Below are 24916 nucleotides of genomic sequence, written 5' to 3'. Positions count from 1 at the left end.
TGTTCTCAATTTAATTTCATGTACTCTAATTCTACTTGCAGGCTTTTAAATTTTAATTTAATTTCTTTGATGTTTTGTGTTTTTAATTTGAGTTTCGTGTCACTGCTAATTATTTTGTTTCATCACTTTTTCTTCTGTCAGCCGTCTGTGTGAAAAGTGCTTTACAAATACAGTTAGCATCTGTGTATCACTGAGCCTCGGCACCAGGATGCTTTTAAACCTCTTAAATGAAGACACGAATGTTCACCGGCTGCTCCCATTAGCAGTCATATACGCACTAACTGAGCAGGCGAAATCATTCACAGCTGAATGTGAACAATGTCACATACCATGCGGTGCCTTTTTGTGCTGGTGATTAATGTTAGGGTGTTTTAGCACCTCTGCGGTGTTTAGTCTGTTTAAATCAAACTCTGGTTAGTTTTCCCCTTTTGACGAGGCTGTGCAGATGTGAACAGTGTACAGAGAATACCACCTCCAAAGTACAGTTCAAAACGAACAGAGCAGTTCGTTTATGGTGTGAACGCGATCCAACCCCGATCCAAACCAACTACTATAAGCTTGAGCTACAGCACGCCCCATAAGCTTGTGTTCTTTTGTATTCTCTGCTGGAAGGTCCTACAGATGTGCAGCGGTCTGTGCGAGATACCAACTAGCTGGGAAATGAATCAATCCTCCATTTTCTCACACAGCATCTTCTTCCTGTATTTACTTTAGTTGCTTCCACACCAGACGCATCAGGCCAATAAGCAGACTGAAATGCTCTCACGTAGTTTGTAGTGATGCATTCTGGTCCGCTTGGACTTCACTGTGTGCAAACAAACTAAACTGCGAGGGAAAAGCTGTTTACAAACTCATCAGCTGATTCGGACCAGAGGAAATGGCCCTGAGAGCGTTTCTGCATCATAACATGTCTCCCTGTTTGTGTCCGTTTGTGGTCTGAACTCACCGTCTTGTTCCTCTGAGATCGTTTCTTCTCTCCTTTCCTCTTCCCTCCCTCTCCCTGCGTCCCCAGCTGAGACTGAGGGGAGAAAAACAAACAGAAACATTAAAACCTAAAAAACATCTGCTGAACAAGAAACCGCGTGAGCATGATGAATTAAATCTAAACTCTCATCCTTCCCGGAGCGTCGTGTATCAGCCTCTGAGGAACATTTTCAGATTTTGTCACCGATACGCAGCCAACAGCAGCTCTGATTCACCGGCTTTTACATGTCCTAACAGCGAGCCTGGAGCTCATTAAACATTTTTACCATATGGGCCACTTGCTGTGTGTTTTCTCTGTATCCCATCAATGCACTATTCCCCAAGTCCACATCAATACCTTGACAAAGAAACACAACACCGAGGAAAATGAAGGAAAGGAAACAAAGCAGTGAAACAGTGAAAATAGTGTCTGTAAATGTGAGTAACACTCCTGTCTGGCAGAGAGGTGAGCGAGGTAGAAAATAAACATAAAACTCTCAGTAAACTACGACACGGCGCCTGTTGCTCCACGACAGGTCAGAATCCATGTCGGCTTCTGTTTCTCCAGCTTACAGATGAGTTTCCACGTCTTCTGTTGACCTTGCTTCTGTAGGAGACTTTGATTTGTTCTGCTTTAACTTAATGTTGAAGTTTTCAGTAACCACCAGCGGCCATGCTTAGTAACACGCTGCATCAGCGCAAACAAAAACAAGACACTGCTGGTATTTACAAAGAGAGCACAGTGACACGATCACGTGTTAGAGGCACTGACCCCGTTTCATATGCATGTCTGGGTGTGCTTTTCTCTGTAGGCTCCTCTTGTTGGTGTTTTTAATATTATTCACATGTGTAAGACAGCAAAGCCAGAGCTGACAGGAGGAGCAGAAGCAGTGAAGAAAAGAAAAAACAGGAGAAAAATAAAATAAAAGTGTGGAGGAGAATATTTAAATCACATTTGCGACACACATTTTTTTCTGCTACTATTAATGTAATTAAAACAAAGAAAGAAAAAAGTCTCATCTTTTTGTTCTCGATATTAAAATGAACCGCCCGCGTCTGCATTCAGCCGTAAAACTGAACACACCTCTCTGCGCTGTCTGGGAATCATCAGTGAATCTGGCCCAGATGTTTAAACATCAGCTCGCTGCCTTTCTAAAAGGGTTAAGTGATCAAACCGGGCGACCCAGCCTCAGCAGGACGTTCAGGTTTATCTGGATCTATCATGAAATCAGCCTCATGTGAACTCACGCCGAGTGCGGGGAAGCTGTGCTCGTCTCTGAGCTGGATCTCCACCAACGCCACGTTCCTCTCCTCCTCCTCTTTAGCCAATCGCTGCTCCTCTGTCAGGCCGAACGCCACCTCCGCCGTACCCATGGACTTCCTGTAGAAAGACACAGAAACGCAGAAGAACTTTATTTAATCTAAAGAGCAACAACAGCAGCGTAAAATGAAAAGAACTACAAAATAAATAAATAAACTAATAATCGAGCTCAAAAACAGTCAATGATAAATTGAAAATGATATTTATGCTTTATATAAACCATAGAGGAAGATTATGAAGGAGGGGTTCAGTGATCCAGCACTGATGTATACAAACAGAGATGACACACACGTGATGACGCACACTGACCTGCTGGTTTTGGCCCCGCCCTGCTCCTCTACATTGGCCTGCGGGGGCCAGGAGTGCTGCTTCAGCATGCGGCCACCTGAGCCCGGCGCCGCTGCCTGAGAACCAGAGGACGATGATGGCCCGACGGACTTCCCCCTTCCTCGGCCTCTCCCCCGCTCCTCCCACTCTGAAGGAGAAAGAGAGTTTCCACAGACTGCACTCATGCAATAAACCTGTAACATACGTGTGCGCGCGCACGTCTTCACCTCCTCCGTGCCCGTTGCTGAGCCTCTTGTCACGGTTGCCCACCTTGCTCCACCCGCTGTCATCACTGGGAGGACGGACACTCCACAAAGGCACCACCTGCCTTAAAACACACATAACAAGATTTGTCACGTCTGTGCAACCTCCACGACACTGAGCGTGTGCGCGCGCTGTTAGTGCGACCTACTTCCTGCCCAGATCTTCTATGTAAACGGTCACTGGCTGGTTATTGGCCGGCACCTCCTTGATGACGGCGCTGTAGAGCCGATTGGTTCCCTCGAGACGAACCTGCAGGTGACGCACAAACAGCGTGAAACATGCACTCGAGGAGGATCGATCCCACACACACACGCACACACACACGCACACACACCTGGCAGCGGTCTCCTACAGTGAACTGCATCCCAGCAGCGATGCAGTAATCCATCTTCTGTTGGGCTAAAAGAAAAAAATAAAGAAAATAAAACGTGAAACATTCACTTTTAACTTTTGTTTAAAAAAAATTATTTTCTGATCACTCTGAGTCCAAAAAGTGTTCAAAGTTCCCCTTCAGATCTTTTATCCCCATCCTGACGTCTGTTTTCAATCTTCCTACAAAATCCAAAAACACAGCTGATTGTCACACTTTCTGCTTCTGCACCACCTGCTACACTGCCGCTGTTTTGCATATTTAAACACAGGTTATCACATCCAGCTGCTGCTGCCTGCCAGCAACAGCTGTGTCCAGCTAAGTGGAGCAGTGGTCCTCCGCTTTAACGATCAGTCTGAGCACAGACGTCCCGCCTCATCGACAAGCCGGGACGGCGCTCAGAGCCAGTACCAGTCATTCTCTTAGTAGATGTTAAAATTGTACACAGCCTCAACACTTCTGCCCTCTGACCTCATCAGGATTCATGCCTTGTTCTCGCGTTATTGCATTCAGAAACTCAGGTGTCCACCTTACTTGCAGGTCCACTGGGGTTGTGACTACACCTGATCAGTTACGGCGAAGAGGTAAAAATGTAGTCGACATCGAGCCCCGACGTGCCGTGAGGAAGTTTGAACTCTTGTTGGCAAAGAAATAATTTCAGAGAGCCGGCTGACCCGGACTTGTTGCCAAATGCAGCGCTCTGATTGGTCAGATCTGTTTATTCTTGTGTGAAAAAAGGATTAAAAAATGGTTTGAAAAAATAAATGCCTCAAATCTGTCCAGTGAAGTGACGCAGTCAGCGTTAACAGCTGTAGTTAAGATCAGGCGAGTCTGAAAATGATTTTAACGCATGAAACATTCACACTAATTTTACATGTTCGGCATGTGAAGGAGTTTAGTTTATATTATATAATCACTGATGTACGAAGGACGCAATCCAAAAGTCAGTAGAGGATTTTCAAAGCAGTGAATGACAGCTTTGATAAACCGTGTCAGCATAACTGGCGCTTCACAGCAGGTTTATAGCCTCAGGTGTTTTCCCGTCTTTTGGAATTCTCAGGAATCTGGAACATCCCAACAGAATTCCATTGGTGTGCAGAGAGTTAAATACAAAGTCCATAACTGAAAGTTGTCCCAAACGTTCAACTCTGTAATAAAGTGTCCACATTGAACATTACAGTCTGACGATCAGCAGGCAGCAGCAGCCCTGAAAGAAAACCAAGCCGACCTCGTGAATTAGAAGACGACAAATCTCAATAGTGAGTCTGCGCTGCTATTTTCAGTCTGAGTTAGTTTAATGAATATAAAACTGTCTCCTTTTGAGTCTATATTTATACGTAATGTGATTGTGACCTCTGCAGCTGACAGGGTTTCCCAGCATTTATCCAGCACCACAGTAACACCTGAGAAACCTGAAACACTTCCTGCAGACAGCTTTCTGTGGTTTCAGTGGGAGCTTCCCACACATTACCAGCACTCACTCAGGTGTGATGCACCAGCACAGATACACATCATGCACTCCCAGCATATTTCTAACAGTGGCGTCCCTGCAACACCACAGGAACCAGTGTCTGTCGGCTTCTCTCCTCTCTCTGCTCACATCGGTTTGCTTTCAGCTCAGCCAAATTCCCAACTAAACTATCCTCGCGTTTGCTTTTGTCAGACCACTGTAGGAAATAGTACCACCAACATGGCCGGTTATAGCCGATGCAAACCAGCCTGTACTTTTAAGCAGTCTTCCGGTCTGCTTGTCTTCAATCACCCCTCCAAGGTTCCTGTTCTTGACCCATACGTGACCATCAGACTCCTGACTGCTGCTTACACCACTCACATTTTTAATGTGCTGCATACCACACATCCCTCCAACCCACGCACATGTGTAAACACAAGAATGTGTATTTAATTTTTACTTAGTTTTTAAACTCATGTTGCTCTAGTTATTTTTATCGTGTGAAAATGTTCAACAAACATGTTTCATCGCAACGTTGACCTCGCGTGAACTTACACACGACAAAACTGATAGTGAAGCAGGTCGTTTCTTTGGACATCGCCCTGGGATCTGACTACTTTTAGACGCATGCTTTGTTTTTCTGTGTGTGTGTGTCTGTCTCTGGGTGTGTCACCTCTCTTGGACTTGTGCCAGACATCGTACTCCACATTTCTGAGCAATGTCGGGTTCAAAGATCGCCTCACCCTCTGAGGCAGCCCACGCCCACGGCCCTGTTACACACACATACACACACAATTCAGTGACAGTACTACCCTGTGTGGTTGTTATAAAACATGTGTTTTATGAATGTTACCCTGTAGCTTTGGTTGTGTTTTGTGGAAGTAGAGCTGGTTCCATTTTCCACCCTGAGCCACAAAAACAGACATCATGAGATTATTAAAGCCTTAAAGTTTTACTGTGTTTGATAAAAGGAGCTGAGAACACTTACAAAGGAAATAAAGTGTCAATATGTCCAAATAAGTAGGTAATCAGTTTTTAGTATACAAAAGTAAATCAATAACGATGAGGAAATTAAGTAAACAAAACCAGCAGCCTGTGAATTCACTGCCAGTAAATAAAAATGAAGTTTGAGTGCTCGTTTACTAAAAATCAGGCACAAGCTGCTGGATTCTGACTCATTTCCCTTCACAGTAAAAGTTATCATGCAGGTGAATAAACCGTTGCTTGATGCCAGTTTCCTACCACAGCGCCTCGTCTACATCCAGGTCGGAGTCGTCGCTGCTGGCGCAGGCGGGCATGCAGTCGTCGCTCAGGAGGTCGGCGGGTCGGCCGATCCGCTGACAGGAACCCAAATAGCTGCGGTCCACCTTAAACACGCCTTCGTACAGCAGCTCGTACAGGACGGCTGCAGGAGAATCACAGGAGGTCTAATTGTAGACTGAAGTCCAACTTTTGATAAGAGGCGAGACAGAAATTCAATATTTGAACTAAGAAAAAAAATGAGTGAATGGGTAACCCACGCTCTGTGGGCTCATTCAGTTTCATTAAACTGTAATCACTGACTTACTGTCTTTGTAGGCTGCATTTAAGTGGATGGATTGATTATGATGAACAATCACATAATAATAAAAGACTGTCATGTTGGGCGAGCCTCTACTTTGACTGCCACCTTTTTAACAAAGCATCAGACCCCTGCTGTGGGCCTATATGAAGAATAGCCTGTAGCAGAGATGGGCAGTAACGCGTTACTGTAATCCGATTACTTTTTTCAGGTAACGAGTAAAGTAAGGGATTACTATTGCAAAAACAGTAATTAGATTACCGTTACTTTCCCGTAGGAACGCTGCGTTACTGCGTTACTAAAACCGTGATTTTTTGCGAGAATGTCTCATGACAGTGACGTAAGCCAGTGCGACGTTCGTGACAACAGCTGTGTGCAGATCAACAATGGATCATATATCGAGTGCAGAGAGAGTATGAGCGTGCAGCGTTTAAAGCGTGGAAGTACTGACCTTACTTTGAGTTTGATTCCATAAAAAGTGACAAAAACATTAGTGTCCGTTGTGCGTGGGAAGAAAACTTCTTTTTACAGCGAAAAAACCCCTAAACTTCCAAGCAAGCACCGAGTGCGCTATGATGTAATGGGAAACTCACAGAGAAACTCGCGGATTCTTCCACTGACTGCTGCGGCACACCTGCACCAGGGTAAACCTCCGCCTACCCCACTCCTGCTTTACAGGTGAAAATAGAGCAACAGGACCACTGAGTCTTTGACTTTATTTATTTTCTGCTGTGTTTTACTTGCATCTATTTGAAAGACTGAGTGTAAACACACAAAATATTTTATTTTATGTGCTGGAATGTGCAGAAAATAGGTTTAAATGTTAAACTAATTTCTTCCAGTCAGAGAATGTTGCAGATAATTAAATTTTTGCTTGATGCATAAAGTTAAAAGATTAAAACTAATAAAACAAGTTTTAAAAAGAGACTTTTCCATTTGATTACATTTTGTATGATGATTATGCAGAAAAAGTAGAATTGGGCTGAAAGATCTATCACTTTATCACCTATTCAGGTTGTAAATCGTGTTTTTAAAAAGTAACTAAGTAACTAAGTAGTTAATTACTTTTGAAAATAAGTAATCAGTAAAGTAACAGGATTACTTTTTGGGGGAAGTAATCAGTAATTAGTTACTGATTACTTTTTTCAAGTAACTTGACCAACACTGGCCTGTAGTCTCTTTTCCACTGGCATCTACTTGGCTTCACTCTACTTTGTTTCAGTCGTTTTCTATTACAACTGAGCGAAACCTCAATGTAGGCGAAGCAGTTATAGCAAGGCAGCCCGAAAGCCCCACAAGCTCTTTGTACGCGACACAAACACAACAATGGAGGGCATCGGGGTGTCGGTATACCTGCTGCTCGGTCCATGTGGCGATTAGCTGGTATTATCCGGTACCTACTCATGTGACATCAAAAGACGGAACGTCACTGATTGGCCAAGAAGTGAAAACACCATACGGGTCATGAGCGTAACGCCTTCACAAGAATTTTTGAAAGCCGACGATGTGGAAGACGGCTGCACCACAACATCGTGGTCCAGCAACAAGGTGGATTTTAGCAGCAGGTGTACCATCACCCTGATGTCCTCCATTGCTGTGTTGTGTTTCTGTCGCACACAAATGACGTCCGGGGAGTTTCGGGTTGCCATGTTGAACTATCTTTGAGCTGGTACTCAGTGTGACACGCTGGGTGGATGTGGGCCATGACCCAACTCTATACCCCTACAAGGTCTCACAACTTTTAGAGATATCGTGTTCACAGACAGAACGCTACATAAAAAACTTGACCTTCACGTCAGAGGTAACAAATACGTTTGATAGATGATCCCGAGGTGAAGATTTAAGGGGGAAAGTGATACGAGGGCTCATCTAAAGCATCTACCAACCAGAAGATCGAAAGATCAATCTGTTCCTTTGGTCCAAGTATCCTGAACCCCCACGTTTTGACTGTGTTGTAATGTTAGATAGTGCTGCATGAATGTGTGTCTGTGACAGGGTGAGTGAAGTGAATCAAGTTTGTAGTACAGAAAACGTTCGAGTCAGCAGACACCTGCGAGCTGTTCACACACTGAGTTTAACTTCTGTGTTTATGCTGCAAAGCGTCAGTTTAGTCGGGTCGCTGGACTTCAGAAACTTACACTACAGGAAACACTACAAGCTTCTGTTACATCAAATTAACGGCCAGTAATTAGACGACAGCTACTGTTAGAGATGTCAAACAGAGACATCAGTGTTAAACGCTGGACACACAGCAGCATGAATCTCAGAGGCTTTCCAGCCTCTCCTGTGATTGTTCACCTTTAGCAGAGTTAAGACAAAACCAGTTTGTGCAGCGTGGTTAATGACTCACGCTGCTCCTCTCGCACACTGACTAAGGGAAGTGTTATGAAGATTTGAGCTGAAAGGGTTTCCTCGGAGTGCCGCAGCCTTACACTGACTATGTGGTGTTTGGTTTATAATGTGGTCTCTGTTCTCTCATTTTCTCTGCTGAGTGCCCGCATTTTGATTGATGTTCTCATCTGTTTGTTATGAATTCACTGAGACTTCTCTTCAGTGATGATTATCCTCCCTGAGAGGATCTGCAGGATCGGTCTTCTTGTTTTACAAACAAATGAAATCACAGACACTCACACTGGCAGAGTGCGGTGTTCTTGATCCGGCTGATGGGATAAACGCTGTCATAGTGATTCCCGTTCAGGAAGCACAGCTGCACCTGTAGAGGCAAACAAACGGTTCGGCTTCAGTAAATAAAAGAGTGGAAATTGAAGTGAGAAGAGCCCGAAAGGCTTCGGGATGTACCGATCTTTCTTTTTCCTGCTTTAAAATGTCCGGTAAAGACAAAATAACAAGCTGTGTCATTTGAAAAATCGCCGTTAGCGTCTCAAAGCTTCCGCCTGACAGCTTGTTGTATTTTCTGAAAGTTTTCCTCCGACAGGAAATGCAAATCGTGTCTCTAACTAAACGCTCGGCCGAACGCGTCCATCTCACCTTGTCCTGGAAGTTGTTGCCTGTGATGTTGACGGCTGGCTTGCCGGGCTCCTGGAAGATCAGAAAATCCCTCCTGCAGGAAGAGATCAAAAGAGACGAAGAGAGAGAGAGAGGAGAGGATGAAATGAGATGACGAAGCTTTGGTGACTCATCGTTTTCACCATGTGATGCTAAACTCGGGGGCAGGAACGCAGATTCCTCCAACTATAAATGAGGACGAGCTTCCACACGTTTGGACCCAGAGAGTCAAAGCTGTCACACCTCGGATGAGTTCACCGCCACCTCGGGATGCTGCTTCATATCTGACTGAGATGAGCATTCCCGACGGGCTGCCCTTTAAAGCCTAACTCAGGGTTTAAGTGTTGCCGTGTCGACAGACTGATGGTCGCTCCCGACCTGTTAAGACCCCCGAGCCTCATTCACAAACATTTCACAAGCAGATCATCGTCAAACTCCGTGAACGTCTCAGACTGTGCGTCCAAACAAAAGGTGAAGGTCTGGGTGTCTTAGAAAACTTAAATGCACATCTTTAAACTAAATAAAAATAAACGTTATTTGTCTCATTACGTGCAGTTTCCCAAAACAGCTGGCAGCGCTGCCCCTCAGCCTCCGTTTAGATGCTAGTGTCATTTGAAAGTGAAAATCTTTGGTGACTTCCTTCTTCAGTTATCGCAAGATTTTCAGAAAACCTGACCTTTGACCTTGAGGTCGAGGTCACCAAGATACAAACTCGTCCAAGACTTGTCATGACAACAATATCCCATCAGTCTTTTACAGCTAAGGGGTAAAAACCCAAATATAATCCATCTATTCTCTTCTGCTCATTTGCGTCCAGGTCATGGGGGCAAAAGATTTTCATCAAGTTTAGCTTCAAAACCTTCTAAAAGTAAATGTGGCGCCTCTTTACAGCCACAGACAACGAGTTACGACCATTTTCATCAAAATCATCGGAGCTGTGGCAGTACAGTGTCACTAGGATCATTGCACACATCGTTATCGGAGTTTAGAAACTGCACTGCCATATTATCAAAAACACCTCACACGGCATTGGTCCTCTGTTCAACACCTGCACCAATGAAACTGGAGGAAGAAAGCTCGGAGCAGCACACACTCAAAAACACTAGTTTGAAACCTGGATGCTGACAGAGGTGATTTTAGCTTTTAATAACAAAACAAAACATAAATGTCTCATAAATTAGTGATTATTGTTACTATGTGAATAAAATATCCAAGTATCACATTTGCACTGGCCACTATATTAGATACACCTTGTTAGTGCCAGACTGGACCCTGTTTGCCTTAATTCTTCGTGGCAGAGGTTTAAAAGGCTGCTGGAAACAATCCTGTGGCTTCAGTGACACAACAGCATCACACAGTTACTGCAGAGGTTTCAGCTGCGCGTGTAAATCTCTGCTTCTACCACGTCCTAAAGGTCCTCTGTTGGATGTCTGGTGACTGTGGAGGCCAGTAAGTATAATAAACTGATTCAAGAAACCAGTACCATCTGGAGGGGAAATTGAGACTCATCAGGCCAGACAATCGTCTACTGTCCAATTTTGTTCAGCTTGTGTGAATTTCAGCCTCACCTTCCTGTTGTTAGCTGGGAGGAGTGACACCCAGTGTGGGCCTCTGCTGCTTCATGGTTTAATGTGTTGATGCTCTTCTGCATACCTTGGTTGGAATATGAGTGCTTATTTGGGTTACTGTTGCCTTCCTATCAGCATTTTCCTCTTAAATCTGACATAAACAAGGCGTTCTCTGCATATTCTGTCAGTTTTGAATTATTCTCTGTAAACCACAGAGATGGTTGTCGGGGAAAATCCCAGCAGATCAGCAGTTTCTGAACTACTCTGACGAACGACCACGCCACGCTCAAAGTCACTTAAATCACCGTTCTTCCTCATTCTGATGCTCAGTCTGAACTTCAGCAGGTCGTCCTCACCATTTCTCCACACAAACAGACAGAGCTGCTTTCATGTGATTGGCTGATTAGACATTTGTGTTAACGAGCATTTAAATAGGTATACTTAATGAAGTGGCCAGTGAGCGTAAAGCTTTATTATCCACAGTGAATACTTAAATAAATCTCAAACACTGTGGGAACTCCCACTAGGCTTTCTGTCGAGTTAAAGTGCAGCTCTCTGTTCGGAGACCTCTGATCTCACTCACTTGTACATGGCGGCCAGCGCGTTGATCTCCACCTCTCCCACCCATTGCTGGAAAACAGAGAAACTTTATGAGCTTTCATATTAAAATGACCCAGCATGTGAGAACAATAAGAGCGTGTGGTGTTTTTACCTGTGGATCCTGAAGCTTGCACAGGTAATCCTCAAAGTCACCTTCAATAAACTGCAAAACAAAAACAACAGTGACTTTTTAGGCAATTTTATTCCTCAGTTCTCCCAGTTATAAAAAAAAAAACCCAAACATGATGTGTGAGGCTGAAAACAAAGCCAAAATAAAAACGCCAATTCCTCTAAAGGATACGCGAGTCTGTCCCCACAGACTCCAGTGTTACCATGTTTAACTCTGCAGCAGAAATAAACATGTTTACAGCCGACCAGCCCACACAAAACCTAAAACACCGCAGTCAGAGGTAACTAAATTTACCCGTTTAGCCAATGACATGCTGTCGAAAGATATTTTTAACCTCCTAGGACAGGGGTCGGCAACCTGCGGTTTCAGAGCCGCATGCGGCTCTTTTGTCCTTATACTGCGGCTCCAGGTGGTTTGGGAAAATAAATGAGAAGTATTTAGCTGAAGTGTATTTTATTTGTGTTTAGTTCTTTTTTTTAACTTGTAGTTCTAAATTGGAAGATTTTGATATTAAATATAAATAATAAAATTATATTTTATTATTTTTCATCGCTCAAAATAAGCTTCACACTCGCGGAAGTCGGTATACCTGCCGAAACGCCGTGTATTTATCGAGACGTTCAACCCCAGATAGGCCAATATGTTAAAAACAAGCACTGCTCACGCCTCACAGATAACAGCTTACAGTGCTGCGTAAAGATGAAAGCGACTTCGTAGAGGCCTGATTTGCAGATGCTATGCTCAGAGGTTGAGGAGCAGAAGTTCCATTGTAAACATACCACGGCAGACCCGCTGCTTTTCAGCATGTCTTTATTGACCACTTTTCACACACGGTTGCTGTACGCATACAGCCGGCTGTAGCTTTTCAGCTCACAGTCCGACACACACCAACACAACAGCAGAGAGAGCACAGACTTTAAGGCGGCGAGGCGTGATTGCGGGTGCCGCTCAGGTGCGTCCGCCTCCCCTGCAGCGGCGCTGCAGACCACGCCCCGCCACACACATTAACCAGGTAAAATACATATTTAGGCAGAATTTTGCAAATATCTAATTTTCCTTTTTTAGCAGCATAGTGCTTTTTTTCCAGTTATTTTTTAAAAGTCAGGTCAAGGCTCCAAAAGCCCAAAGGCGATATAAGGGCGGCTCACAACAGTTTTTGTTTGCTGGATCATTGTAGTTCAGCTGGGTGTCTTTCCTTTTGTTATATTTCTTTAAGAGTTCAAAATGTGTTAATTACATAAATAAAATGTAATTTTCTCTGTAGCACTTTATGGATTTCATAAGCAACACACTTTAGTTGCTCTGTGGATTCTTTTAAAAAGCAGTTAAAAACTTTTCTGTTCAAACAAGCCTTTTGTTGATCTACGTATTTTATATTCTTTACATTATTTACATTTGATCTTTTACATTGTGTATAATGTCTATTGATTGTATTGTTTATTTTAATATTTGTGTACAGCGCTTTGCGACTGCCTGTCTGTGAAAAGCGCTTAATAAATAAACTTTACTTACTTACTTTAGTTGTTCACACAAAGCATGAAGGTAAAAAAACAAACAAAAAAACAATATATACAGTGTCATCTTCAATTTAAATGTAAAAAAGTATTTGTGGCTCCAAGTGTTTTCTTTTGGGCGGAAACCAGGTCTAAGTGGCTCTTTGGGTGTTAAAGGTTGCTGACCCCTGTCCTAGGACCTGCTGTCCACATATGTGGACATCACATTTTGGGTTATTGAGACCAAAATACTCAATATTGCTCTACAAGGACCTGATATCCACTTACGAGGACTTTATACTGCCACTGTCCTATAGAAATTTTAAATGAATATCCTCATATGTGGATCTAATTTTTCTTAGAAACAAATTTTGGTAAAAAAAAAAAAAAAAAAAAAAAAAAGGTAATTCTTTGTTTTTACATTCATTGGGCCCCAATGTGCCCAAATATCAAAGAGAAATTAAAAATGCATGCTGTGGAAGAGTTCGGGTCTTAGGAGGTTAGGCATGAATTTAGAAAAAAAAAATCTATCAGACTGTACTCCCTCCATCAAGATATTTAAGAAGTAAACGTGAAAAACAAACAAACACACGCACACAAGAAATTATTTTAAAGTTTTTACATGAAAAGGGACCTAAAACATTTCCACTCCTTCAGGAAGTGAAGACAGCAACATGACAGGTGGAGCTTTAATGTTGTTGATCCACCTCTATGCCCCATTCTGACAGCAGCTCGCAGCTCCTGCTCTGCCAGCTGCCCAAAAGGCACCCTGGGAAATGTAGTAAAGCCCTGCAGCAGAGCGAGTTTGATAACCACTATTAAAAAAAACACCAGCAGCAGCTTTTGCTTTCATTTTCTCCTCATGTGTCACTCAGGGAGTGAAAACCCGCAGAGTCACTCAACCGTGATCTGTGATTCACAGAAGAGTAAATCGACTCCTCGACAGCAGTTTGAGGGTCCAAAAACAGCCAAAAATCTGCTCTCAGACAGGAAACGTTTGAGCCTTTTCTGTCTCACATGTGGTGTGAACTCACTAACTTTCAGTTCTCAGCTGTTGAAAACAAAAACATGACATTTAAAAAAAAAAAAAAACTTGGTAATTTATATTATTTATCGACTTAACTAAGCACCGATTAGTGTGAAAAATAACGAGCAGGATCATGATTACGTGCAGCTCATGCATTAAAACAAGACCGAAAGCTCGAGCTTTCACACGTTTTCTGCTATAAATAGAGAAGTTGCAGCTTGTGTGAGAGGCAAAAGCAGCTTCTTTTCTCAATGTTAGGCCACAGGGTGACGTCATTATAGAGAATAAAGCTAAACTAAAGAAACAAAAAGAAAAAAAAGTTAAATTCTCTCATGTTTTTACTTGTCTTACTTTACAGACTTATGATTAACTCGACTGCAATTGAATAACAGCTCGGTCCGGCTCTTTAAGAGGAAAAACAAACCCTAAAAATACCAGAAATATTAACTTTGCTCAGCGTCGTCACATTTGTCAAGACAAACAGTGTCGGGAGGCTTCGGTACATCTGCTTATTGAGACTCGGGACGCATTTGTTTTGATTTATTGTGAAGTCCCCGACAACCACCAGCCACACCATCATGAAGATAAATTACAACTGAACGTCTCTGAATAGTGAAAAAAACGTTATTAACTAAACTTAGATACATTAAAACAATATAACAACCTCTCAGTTACAATAACAGGTTACAGATGGAGAATGCAATCACATGCTTAGTGAAAATTACTTCTAAATATAAGTTCAAATTCTCAGTGCTGAGCAAACATGGTGTAAGCACCTGTTACATCTACATTTATTATTCATGTAATTTATTAGTTCGAAGTCTAATGTTTACACCTCCCAGGATTAATTATAACACACGGGTGGGACAAAACCGAGCCGCCTCATTGAAGTATATATATAATGTTTAACAATCACGTTTGTTTGAATGCTGTGTGTAATCAGTATGAACGGGTCACCAGCTGAATTTATACTCACTGGCCACTTCATTAGGTACACCTGTTTCCTGCTTGTTAACACAATTATCTAGTCAGCCGGTCACATGACAGCAGCTCAGTGCATTCAGGCATGTACACTGGTCAAGATGACCTGCTGAAGTTCAGTCTGAGCCCAGGGATAGGGAGGAAAGTGGATTCAAGTGACTTTGAACACAGCATGGTTGTTGGTCTGAGTATTTTAGAAGCTGCTGATCTGCTGGGATTTTTCAGCACAACCATCTCTGTGGTTTCAAGGTCCGAAAAAACAAAAACAACAAAAACGCAAAATATCCAGTGAGCGGCAGGTCTCTTGGTAAAAATGCCTTGGTGATGTCATGGACAGCCTGCTTCATATTGATAGGAAGGCAACAGCAACTCAAATGACACCCTTAATACCAAGACATGCAGAAGAGCATCTCTGTATGCAGAACACATGAAACCATACCGAGCACACTGGGTGCCACTCCTGTCAGCTAAGAGCAGGAAACTGAGGCTACAATTAACACAGGCTTGCCAAAAACGGTAAACAGAGGACTGGAAAAATATCACCTGATCTAATGCGAGTCTTGATTTCTGCTGCAACATTTAGATAGTGGGTTCAGAATATTTTCTCAACACTTTTCCTCCACAGATCTCAATCCAGTAGAGCACCTTTGTGATGCGGTTAAGCAGGAAATCAGCATGATGCCATCATATCAACATGAACCAAAATCTCTGAAGAATGTTTCCTGCTCCTTGTTGAATCTGTGCCACAAAGTATTAAAGCAGGTCTGACGGCAAAAGGGCAAAACCCTGTACTACCAAATAAAGCAGCCGGTAAGTGTATACATGGGTAAATGTACAGATAAAGAACTGAAATTGTCCGTAATGTACAAAAATATACACAGTGTCCAACCTATATGATATACTGACTCTAAATTCTGTGGTTTTTGGTGTCTTTTCATAGGTATGAGTGCAGTTATTGAAGTTTTACCCTTTGACTTTCACTTTAGTTTCCAGGGCATTTGCATGTTTCAGTTTAGTTTGACTAGTTTCAGTGTTCGTTGTAGTCGTTTTTTAACATCATCGTGTGAGTGTCATTTTCCAGGAGCAGATTTAAGAAGTTTACAAAAGATATTACAATGAAAATAGATTATCTCACGACACATGGACATTCCAGTGTCAATAAACATCAACACCAAAACCTCCCGATGACTACTGGGTTGACAAATTTGCTTAAACCAATAAACCTGTTTATTATTTTCCTTTAGTTACTTTTCAAACCACACAATATGGTTTCAGTTTCTTTTTAATACAATTTTCTCCTCCTTCCTATGAATTCTAATTCAGTAAATAAAAAATACTCCCTGGCAGCTATTTTTACCACAAATCTACTTTCTAGTTCGAAAAGTAAAACCACTTTGCTCTCCCATGATGTTGTTTTATTTTGGTGACACTGTACATACCGCCTCATAGGTGTCTCTGTTCTGCTTCAGAAACTCCACACACTTCGCCCTGACTTTAGTATGAAGGCTTTGGCAATGCAGCACCTACACAGGTGGGGTCAAAGTTCAACAATAAACACAAACAGACAAACTTAATATCAATATTCTCACATATATTGTGGAAATATTACATTTACAATTCGTTAAGAAGTTGTAAACAGCTGACCTTTGCAGTCAAAAGCCTAGCAGAGACACTTTTGGGTAAACAAGCCGGAAGTACGATTTTAAAAAGCCGCAATTAATTTTTTTTTCATCATTTAAAGTTTATTCATTTGTACATGTAGGTCTGAGTCTAAGCTGAAACCAGAGTTTGTGGGCATAACTTTTGTTCGGCTAACATTAGGACATCGCAGCTGCACACCAAACAGACCAAGCCCAGCTTCTCACCTGTGCTAAGCTAAAAACTTACTTAACGTTAGCATTTTCTGTAGTTTTCCCGTTTTACCTGCTCGGCGACAGCCCGAAACAAACAGGACCCGTCTTTGGCTATCTTCTTCCGATGCAAACCGATCGATTTCAAGTAGTCATCCATTAATTTCTCGACACCCCTTTCGTCAATACTCTGCATGCTTCCGCCGCCGTCCATGCTAGCAGAGCGCTAGCCGCTAAAGATACCTGCGTGTTTTGGACGTCAAGCGGGGCGAAACTTTGCGCTAAAAGTTGTCAATATCGCCACCAAAAAGAGTTACATAACGACATCTACGAGCTAAAATGAGTTAGCGTCAGCGGTGACAGCGTCCAGTTTCGTTTTCCTGGAAGCCCGGTTCATCCCGCTGACAGAATCCCAGCTTCAGAAAGTGAAAGTCAACTTTAGCTCTCACGGTTAGCACGCAGGCTAACAGCTAACAACACGCCCCCTGCACTGTCAAATTTGAACGGAACAGACTCTACAAAGTAAAAGCCTCCATTTGTCAATAACACTCGATTTATTCATCGTGAAATTAACTCTAAGACTCCTCGGTGTATAAAATTCGTTACTGAAGTGATGAATTTAATAATAGTACATTAGTACAACATAATAAAAAGTTCTGTTCGCAGGTTTTCTGACATAATTCATCATAAAACAAAGACTTCCACAGTTGATATCAAAATAAAAGGATACAGGATACATTTGTGGAAACATAAAAAAATAATAAAAAAAAACAAACTCAATAAATACCAATGAAATGAAATAAAAATGTATAATAATAATAATAATAATAATAATAATAATAATAATAATAATAACAACAACAATACATTTAATTAAATCGTTAAAAGTTAAATATAAATAAAACCTCTTTTTTATAAATTCAAAGGAAAACGGAGTCTTTCAGAGTCACGTTTTATTTTATTACTGGACTAGGTTCAGCTTACTTATGTCTTAAGTACTTGAGTCATCTATCCTAGGTGCATTCACTGACTGTATACAAAACGCAGAATTAAGAACACACAAAGGCTTCACATCGTCTTGCGTATAATTTAATTAAACTTTGATCAATTAGGTGATAAAATTACTTAATTAAAAAAAAAACAAAAAAAAAACGTGAAGGTATTTTTTTAATGTAATTTCTGAACTGAGACGGGTGGGTATGATTATGACAAAGTTTTAGAGCCTTTAATTGATTTATCGTTTTTACAAAGAAAGATATATAAAAGCCTAAAATTATTTAGTTTCAAACTCTTCTTATGAAAAAATAGAAAGCTATTAGCAATAAATAAATAAATAAACAAAATACTCATATGAAAATGATTTATTTCATCCTGTTCGATTTAATTTAAAACCTGTCTTTTCCTTTATAGAACCATTTTTGTTGTGTTGTATTCAGCTTTCTCCAGGGCGTTTTACTGTCATATTTTATCTATGTATTTATCTATGACCTGGACCAAATGTAAAATGTGCAGATCTCAGCAGTTCAGCATAGTCTTAATAAAGTATATAGAAATAGCAGGAAGCGCCTCAGTCACTTGACTCTTTCTTTTCTTTCTCTCAGTCCTTTTGAGTCCCCCTTTCACTTTTTCAACCCTCAGCGGTTCTTCATCTCTTCCTGTGACTCGCTGTGGTATCGATTTCACTCCAGTAGAGTGCTCAGAGAGAGGCTGCATGTTGACTGGCACTCTGTTCATGACTGTGCCTGCAGATTGCCATTCCAGCCCACGGATGCCTCTTATTTAGGCATGCGTTAATTTAAAAGCCATGTTAACAATAAGCATTCTAGTTAATGCTAACCACAGTGCATGCTGTAGGTGCTCAACTCCACCAGCCAGCGGGGAACACCATATCTCCAACCTCTCACGCTTAGCAGGAATCCCAGTTAGTACATTAAAGCCTTGCATATTTACCGTTAGGAGTCTATCCCAGCAACCACAGGGTGAGAGGCAGGATACAAACTGGTCAAGTGTAACTCAGAAATACAGACAACCATTCACACCTATCGGCAATCTAGAATCACCATTTAAACTAAACCCACTAACTGCATGTCTTTGGACTGTGGGAAGAAGCCGGAGTAGGGGAGACCGGGGATAGTTGTAACATTTTTGACATTTCTGTCTGTAGCTTGGAGCTCTTTTAAGGTAGTGGATTCAAAATGTAATGCAAAGTATTTACATATCTTGGCTATTAAATAGTGCAGCTATTTTCTCTGCAGCACAATTACCCATTGCATGGTATGCTCTCAAACACAAAGAGTGAAATGTTACAATTAACCCCATAGTCTGGGTTAGTTGTAACATACCCTGGGGTGAGATGTAACACAATGAAATACTGACAAAATCTTAAGATGTAATCTTTTTTTATTCAACACCTGAATGCACTTATAAACATTTATGTAGCTATTTATGTGTTTGTGAGTGTGTGTAGGAGTGTGTGACAGAGTGCAGAAATATAAATTTTGAACATATTGTAACAAAAAAAGACAACTTTTCACCAACTGAATTTTTCAATAATTTTGGTTGACCTTCATTGAGTCTTCATTGGCTAGGTGGGGATTATCACCGACAACTCTTGCCACATTTGAACATAATAATTAACCTGAAAAAATGTAGCTGTGCACCAGCTTCATGAAATGAACTGTATGTGTTTTTGTCAAGTTTTTAATCACCATCAGAATCACAGTGGTGACAGATGTATGGCTGTCCTGGAGTGCAGGCCTCATGAGCCCACAGTGCACAGGTCAGGCACTTAACCCAAGCTTCTTTTGGCTTTGAGTTATTGAAGTTTTCCATGCACACAATACAGAAATTCTCATCAGCATCTGAGGAATCTGTGTTGTCCTGTTCAGTGTTATTCATTTTCTGATTTTTCTTTCGTGATGTGGAAAGCTTGGATTGTTTTAGGTTTGTGGGAGTGGATTTGCCTTGTTTCTGGCACAGCCTCTTCTTTGGAAAACTTATTTTCCTGCTTCTCTGGTCTGCTTCAAGGGCCATCTTAACTGGTGTATCAGTGAGTATTGCTGTTTGTTTCCTTTTTCTTCCCGTTGAAGGGGTTTTTCTAGGTCCAGCTTTTGGTAAGGGTCGCACATCTTCTGGGTTAAAGCCCAGAAGATGTGGTCTTTAAAAGGAGGTCTGTGGGTTTTCATCACAGTCTGATGAGGGAGCAGCTTGGAGGTCAGTTGGGAGACTGGAGATGTGAGCATCTGGAGGAGTGGTCATGTCGTCAGCTGTAGGACTGGTGAGATGAGCAGCAAGAGGAGCGGACTGTTGGTCAGCTGGAGAAATGTCCATCTGGACTGCTGGAGAAGGACGATCTGTGACCTGTGATGGAGCATAGTCACTGTCCTCAAATATGTTTGGATTGTATGGCCAAATTCCACAGCACTGGAATCCAGCCTGTATATTCTTTGGTGTAGCTGCTGCTGGAAGTGCCGTCCTGACAAGACCTGGTATTTCATATATTGTCATGGTCTTTCCTGGATTCATTCTCATCCAGGAATCACTTGCACTGTTCACCATCTTTTTCAGTGGGCCATAAACACTCCTGTCAAGTGGTTGGAGTTTGTGACTGCAGTGAGGGGGAAATGTGAGCATCACAATTCCATTGCTCTTGCAGAAGTCAATGGCTGCAATTGACAGGTGTGAACTGTGGTTATCCATGAGAAGAATCACTTTTTTTTCATTGCTGACCTTGGTGTGGTTTGCAAAGTGCTTTAGAAAGATGAGGAACTCTGTTTCTTGCATCCATCCTGACTTATTTCCACTGCCAATACTTCCAACTGGCCCATCTCTGACAAAGTGGTCTGCATAACGTATGCATGGGAACACAAACATTGGAGGAATTGTGTTGCCAATGGCATTAACTGCACATGCAAGGGTGACCAGTGAACCTCTCTCTGCTGATGTCATTGCTCCAACTTGTTTAGTGCCACGTTTTGCAATCACTCTGTCTGGGGTTTGCACAGTTGTTATGCCAGTCTCATCAATATTCCATATGTCATTTGCTGTTAAGGTGTGTCTCTTTAGCACTTCATCATATTTTTTGAAAAACATTGCTACATTGTGTTGATTAAAACTGGTGGCCCGTGCCAGACTTGTAGCCTCAGCACTTCTAATGGACAAAGTTGGGTTTCGTTTCATGTAGGCTGAGAACCAGTCTGGTCCAGCCCTTGAGAATGTGTCCCATGACTTTGGATATTTGCATCCATGTTTCACTGCAAGCTGATATGCCAGTTCCTTTACCTGTAATTTTAATCACGAAATATGTTAGTATTTCTGATATACTATATTTTAAATTGCTACCATTACAAATTGCTAACTTTCCCTTGTCTTATCCTTTATTGCTTCCTATCTGCTTACCTCACGTGGACATAGTCCATAAAATGCATCTGCAGCTCTCATCAGGTATTCTGTTAATTCCTTCTCTTGTTTATCAGTGAAGACCTTCTTTCCACTATGGTATCCTACAAGTGGGAGTTCCATTGATCCCTGCTCTTCCAGCTTCTTCCTCTCTTTACAAAAGCGGTGCAAAGTGACATGGCAAATGCCATACAATTTTGCCACAGATCTGGTGGACTTTCCCTGATTTCTAACATCATTTGATGCTCTCTCCAAAATACTGAGAGGCACCCCTCGGTCAGTCTGTCTTTTCCATGACCTAGGCATACTGTAATTCAAAGAAAACAAAAAAATATGAGTTAAAGTAATAGTGGGGTAAGTTGTAACATTTGCATGGTTGTTACAACTAACCCAGGCTGTTGCTGTTACAACTGACCCAGACTCCTATAGCCACGATCTAGCTCGCATTACAGCTAACACCTAAAACATTAGCACTAAAGACATGCACAGAATATATCCCCATAGACATACAAATAACATAATTTAAGTTTGATGAGTTTAACTGCAAAGCAGTTAGTGCTATTAGAAAATGAAATAAAGTCAAAAAACTTACTTTTTGGCTTAGAAATTAGTTTTTTTCTTCTAAAATTGTCTGTGTTTGTCGAATGGTGTTGATTTTTCACCAGTGATAGAAGAACTGAATTGCGCATGTACAGAGTGAATCACATGATTTGAAACTTAGCCTTGATTGGAGAAATTAGAAGTGTTACAACTGACCCACGTTACAACTATCCCCGGTCTCCCCTACTTGGAGAGAACCCACGCAAACACGGGGAGAACATGCGAACTCCACACGGAAAGGCCACATGGTCAAGTGGAACTCACAACCTTCTTGCTGTGAGGCAAAAGTACTTCTGAAAATATACATTTTTGAAAAATGGTCCATCAACCCACTTTCCACAGTGAAATGGTCAAACTTTGTACCATAAAACTTTCATGCAAAGAAAAAGGAAATGATCAAGCAGAAAACTAGCTGGTTTGAAACAAAAAATGGGACCAGAGCCAAGACTTTACTACCAAAAACAGCAGTTCAGTTCACCTAACAGCCACTTGAGGCTGCCTGCAACAGTGAGTCACTCCCCACTGACTCCCATGTTAGGATGTGTAACTTTAGAGCAGAAATAAACATGTTTGCAGCCTGACACGAACAACAGTTTTGGTCTCTGTGGATACTTCATAAAACTGTGCAGGTGATTCATGTTTTTATAGCACTTCTAATGCATTATGTGACTAATATTATGGCATGTCAGAAAGCAGAGTCTTTATCTGTGACATTTCCTGAATGGCTTGATGTTATTTTTTATGTGTTTTCTCAGCATATTTAAGTCAGACATTAATTTAGTTATAGGCAACTACAATAACCTTAGAATAAATGTAAAGTTACTTTTTGTATTTGCACAATTTAACTATATTTCACCAGCAGGGTGCAGCATTTCACTGCTGTGCTGCTTTTTTAAACTTTAAAACTAATTTTTATTAGACACAGACTTTATCAAAACCCCAAATTGGGAAATTTACTTTTTCCAGCAGCACAAGGGTCATCGTTTACTCTTAAACAAATAAAAAATGTCAGCAACTGAAAAAACAAAGCAAACAAACATCTGTAAGAATATCTGGGCCTATAATGACGCCGACATATCCTGTAACTGTGAAGCCAGCTATTTATGATATTTAGTATTTTTGTTGCACTAATAACATGTTTTTGTTGCATTTATGAAGTTATAGAAGTGAAATAAAGTAAATTGTTTACCTTTAATTAAATTTTAATTTTAAATATCAACACAACAATGGTGAAGTGAAGGGAAAATAAGCATCTGTTTGCATGTTTAAGCAGACAACTTATCCAGGCCAGAATCTGTGTCCACCTTCTTTGCTTTCACTTCACCTTTGACCCCTGATGTTGTGATACATGAAAGGTACAGCCTGGCTTTGGCTCAGCTTTAGCTGATGTCTCTACAGCACCAACCACAGACACCTTGGAGTTATTTCTTCACATTCTGCTGACAGATTTAGTCAATTTAAAAGATCTCAAGTCATTTTAAACACATTCATTGGCACTAAGTGCCTTTAAATGATTATTCAGTGCTCGTATTCGTCCACGTGTGAACATTTTCTGCCTCTGTGAACGCGTGAGGCGTCCTTGGCAGCCTGAATGCACCTCTAACTGACACGCTTCTCCTCCTCCTCTTCTTCCTCGCCTCTAATGCCATTTACTCAAATCTAATAATGACCTCTGTGTGAGTGCGGCCTTCACGCTTCTCCGCGATTCGCCGAAGCCAGAGCGGCTCCCAGCCAATAGAAGGGCCGCCCGCTCGCCGCCATGGGGACTTACAACATGCCAGGTAACTGTGGCAACCGGCGAGGAGGGACAGGACCTGTGGCGATTGACACTTATCCTCCCACTCGCCTAGTGAGTGTGGTGTGTGACCTTCATCCCTGGTTTCTGTGTAAAAACTCTGCCCCTCCCTCTCTGCGCAGCCAATCTGACAGAGTTTATATTTCAGCTCCATGAAATTTTATTTATTTATTTTTAATTTGATCCAGGCGCCACGCTGAATCCCTGCCCCAGTTAACAGGTTCAGCTTCCTCTGTAACATGATCTTCCTCTCACGTGAGGGAGGAAGACACGAGGGCAAAGGCGAGTCAGATGAAATTAAGCTTCATTGATCATGGCAGCAAACAGTGACAGGATGCGGCAGAGAAAAAGGAAAAAAGAGGCAAAGATGAGCTCAGGGTGTCGTTGTATTTTACACTGCTTTGTGTGAAATTCAACTGTTGAAGCAGACCCAATCTGAGTGATGAGGTCTCGGCCCCGTTTCTGGGTCCAAGCGTCCCCTGATGAGGTTCCTGCCTTGTTGACGTGCTGCAGTGCTTTACAAACACATTATATAACACTAGTGTAGGTGAATGTTCCTCACTGGGAAGCGCTGGTGAACGTGATCTTAGACCTGACCTCCCCTCAACAAGCTGCCGGATCAGAGCTCAATTATAAAGGACACCTGTTGGCCTTCATTCACTCACTAAAGATTTCTGAGGGAAGAGAGCCCAACATGTATGCATGGCATCTGTAATGAGCGCTGGTCACATGCTCTAGATACCGAGGATAGATGTTTCGCTGCTTCCTTTATTTCCTCCTTTAGGATACACTGCATCACTGTGGAGGTCAGTGAGTGCAGTGACTCATTGTCATGTTCGAGATATCGCTTTTAAATGATTTGCCACATGGTGTGTTACCCTGCTGGCAGCAGCCATCAGAAGATGAGTACACTATGGCCATAAAGGGATGGACACAGTCAGCAACAATACTCAGGTAGGCTGTGGTGTTTAAATGATGCTCAGTTCGCGCTAAGGAGCACACAGTGTATCCAGAAAATTGTTTATTTGTATTACATCACCATCGTCTTAACTGTCGATACCAGACAGGATGGATCCATGATTTTATGGCGTTTAAATCAAATTATGGCCGAATGCTAAAGCAGAAATTGAGACTCAGACCAGGCAACACTTTTGCAGTTTTGTATTGTTCAATTTGAATTGTAGCCTCACTTTCCTGCTCTTATCTTGCAGA

General features: G+C 41.9%; 2 protein-coding genes across 3 annotated transcripts in view; both read right to left on the bottom strand.

Moving 5' to 3' along the window:
- otud4 (OTU deubiquitinase 4) overlaps positions 1–17446 on the bottom strand; it is a 69472-nt gene extending 52026 nt beyond the window's left edge. For both annotated transcript variants that reach the window (XR_014872688.1, XM_085152934.1), the window contains exons 1-15: positions 16985–17446; positions 16501–16584; positions 11543–11593; positions 11414–11460; positions 9245–9317; positions 8888–8969; positions 5938–6100; positions 5549–5600; positions 5369–5465; positions 3210–3274; positions 3024–3124; positions 2839–2939; positions 2594–2759; positions 2212–2344; positions 947–1018 (exon numbers count right to left, since the gene is read on the bottom strand). Coding sequence is in view for 1 of the 2 variants with exons in the window: in XM_085152934.1 (XP_085009060.1) it covers positions 947–1018; positions 2212–2344; positions 2594–2759; positions 2839–2939; positions 3024–3124; positions 3210–3274; positions 5369–5465; positions 5549–5600; positions 5938–6100; positions 8888–8969; positions 9245–9317; positions 11414–11460; positions 11543–11593; positions 16501–16584; positions 16985–17125 (1428 nt within the window). In the remaining variant the exon portion in view is untranslated. The remainder of the gene's footprint in view (positions 1–946; positions 1019–2211; positions 2345–2593; positions 2760–2838; positions 2940–3023; positions 3125–3209; positions 3275–5368; positions 5466–5548; positions 5601–5937; positions 6101–8887; positions 8970–9244; positions 9318–11413; positions 11461–11542; positions 11594–16500; positions 16585–16984) is intronic.
- Positions 17447–20070: 2624 nt separating this feature from the next.
- On the bottom strand, positions 20071–22097 carry LOC146522828 (uncharacterized). The gene is made up of 2 exons (XM_085154162.1): positions 21310–22097; positions 20071–21192 (listed from the first exon to the last, which is right to left on the bottom strand). Exons 1-2 carry the CDS (start codon positions 21613–21615, stop codon positions 20071–20073), a joined length of 1428 nt encoding a protein of 475 aa, XP_085010288.1. The 5' UTR covers positions 21616–22097.
- Between the last annotated feature and the right edge of the window lie 2819 nt (positions 22098–24916).

The sequence above is a fragment of the Neolamprologus multifasciatus genome, chromosome 3 (genome assembly GCF_963576455.1).
Source record: "Neolamprologus multifasciatus chromosome 3, fNeoMul1.2, whole genome shotgun sequence".
In the NCBI taxonomy this organism is placed as follows: Eukaryota; Metazoa; Chordata; class Actinopteri; order Cichliformes; family Cichlidae; genus Neolamprologus; species Neolamprologus multifasciatus.
Note: the sequence above shows the minus strand (reverse complement) of the source record. Positions and strands in the feature narration are given on the sequence as shown.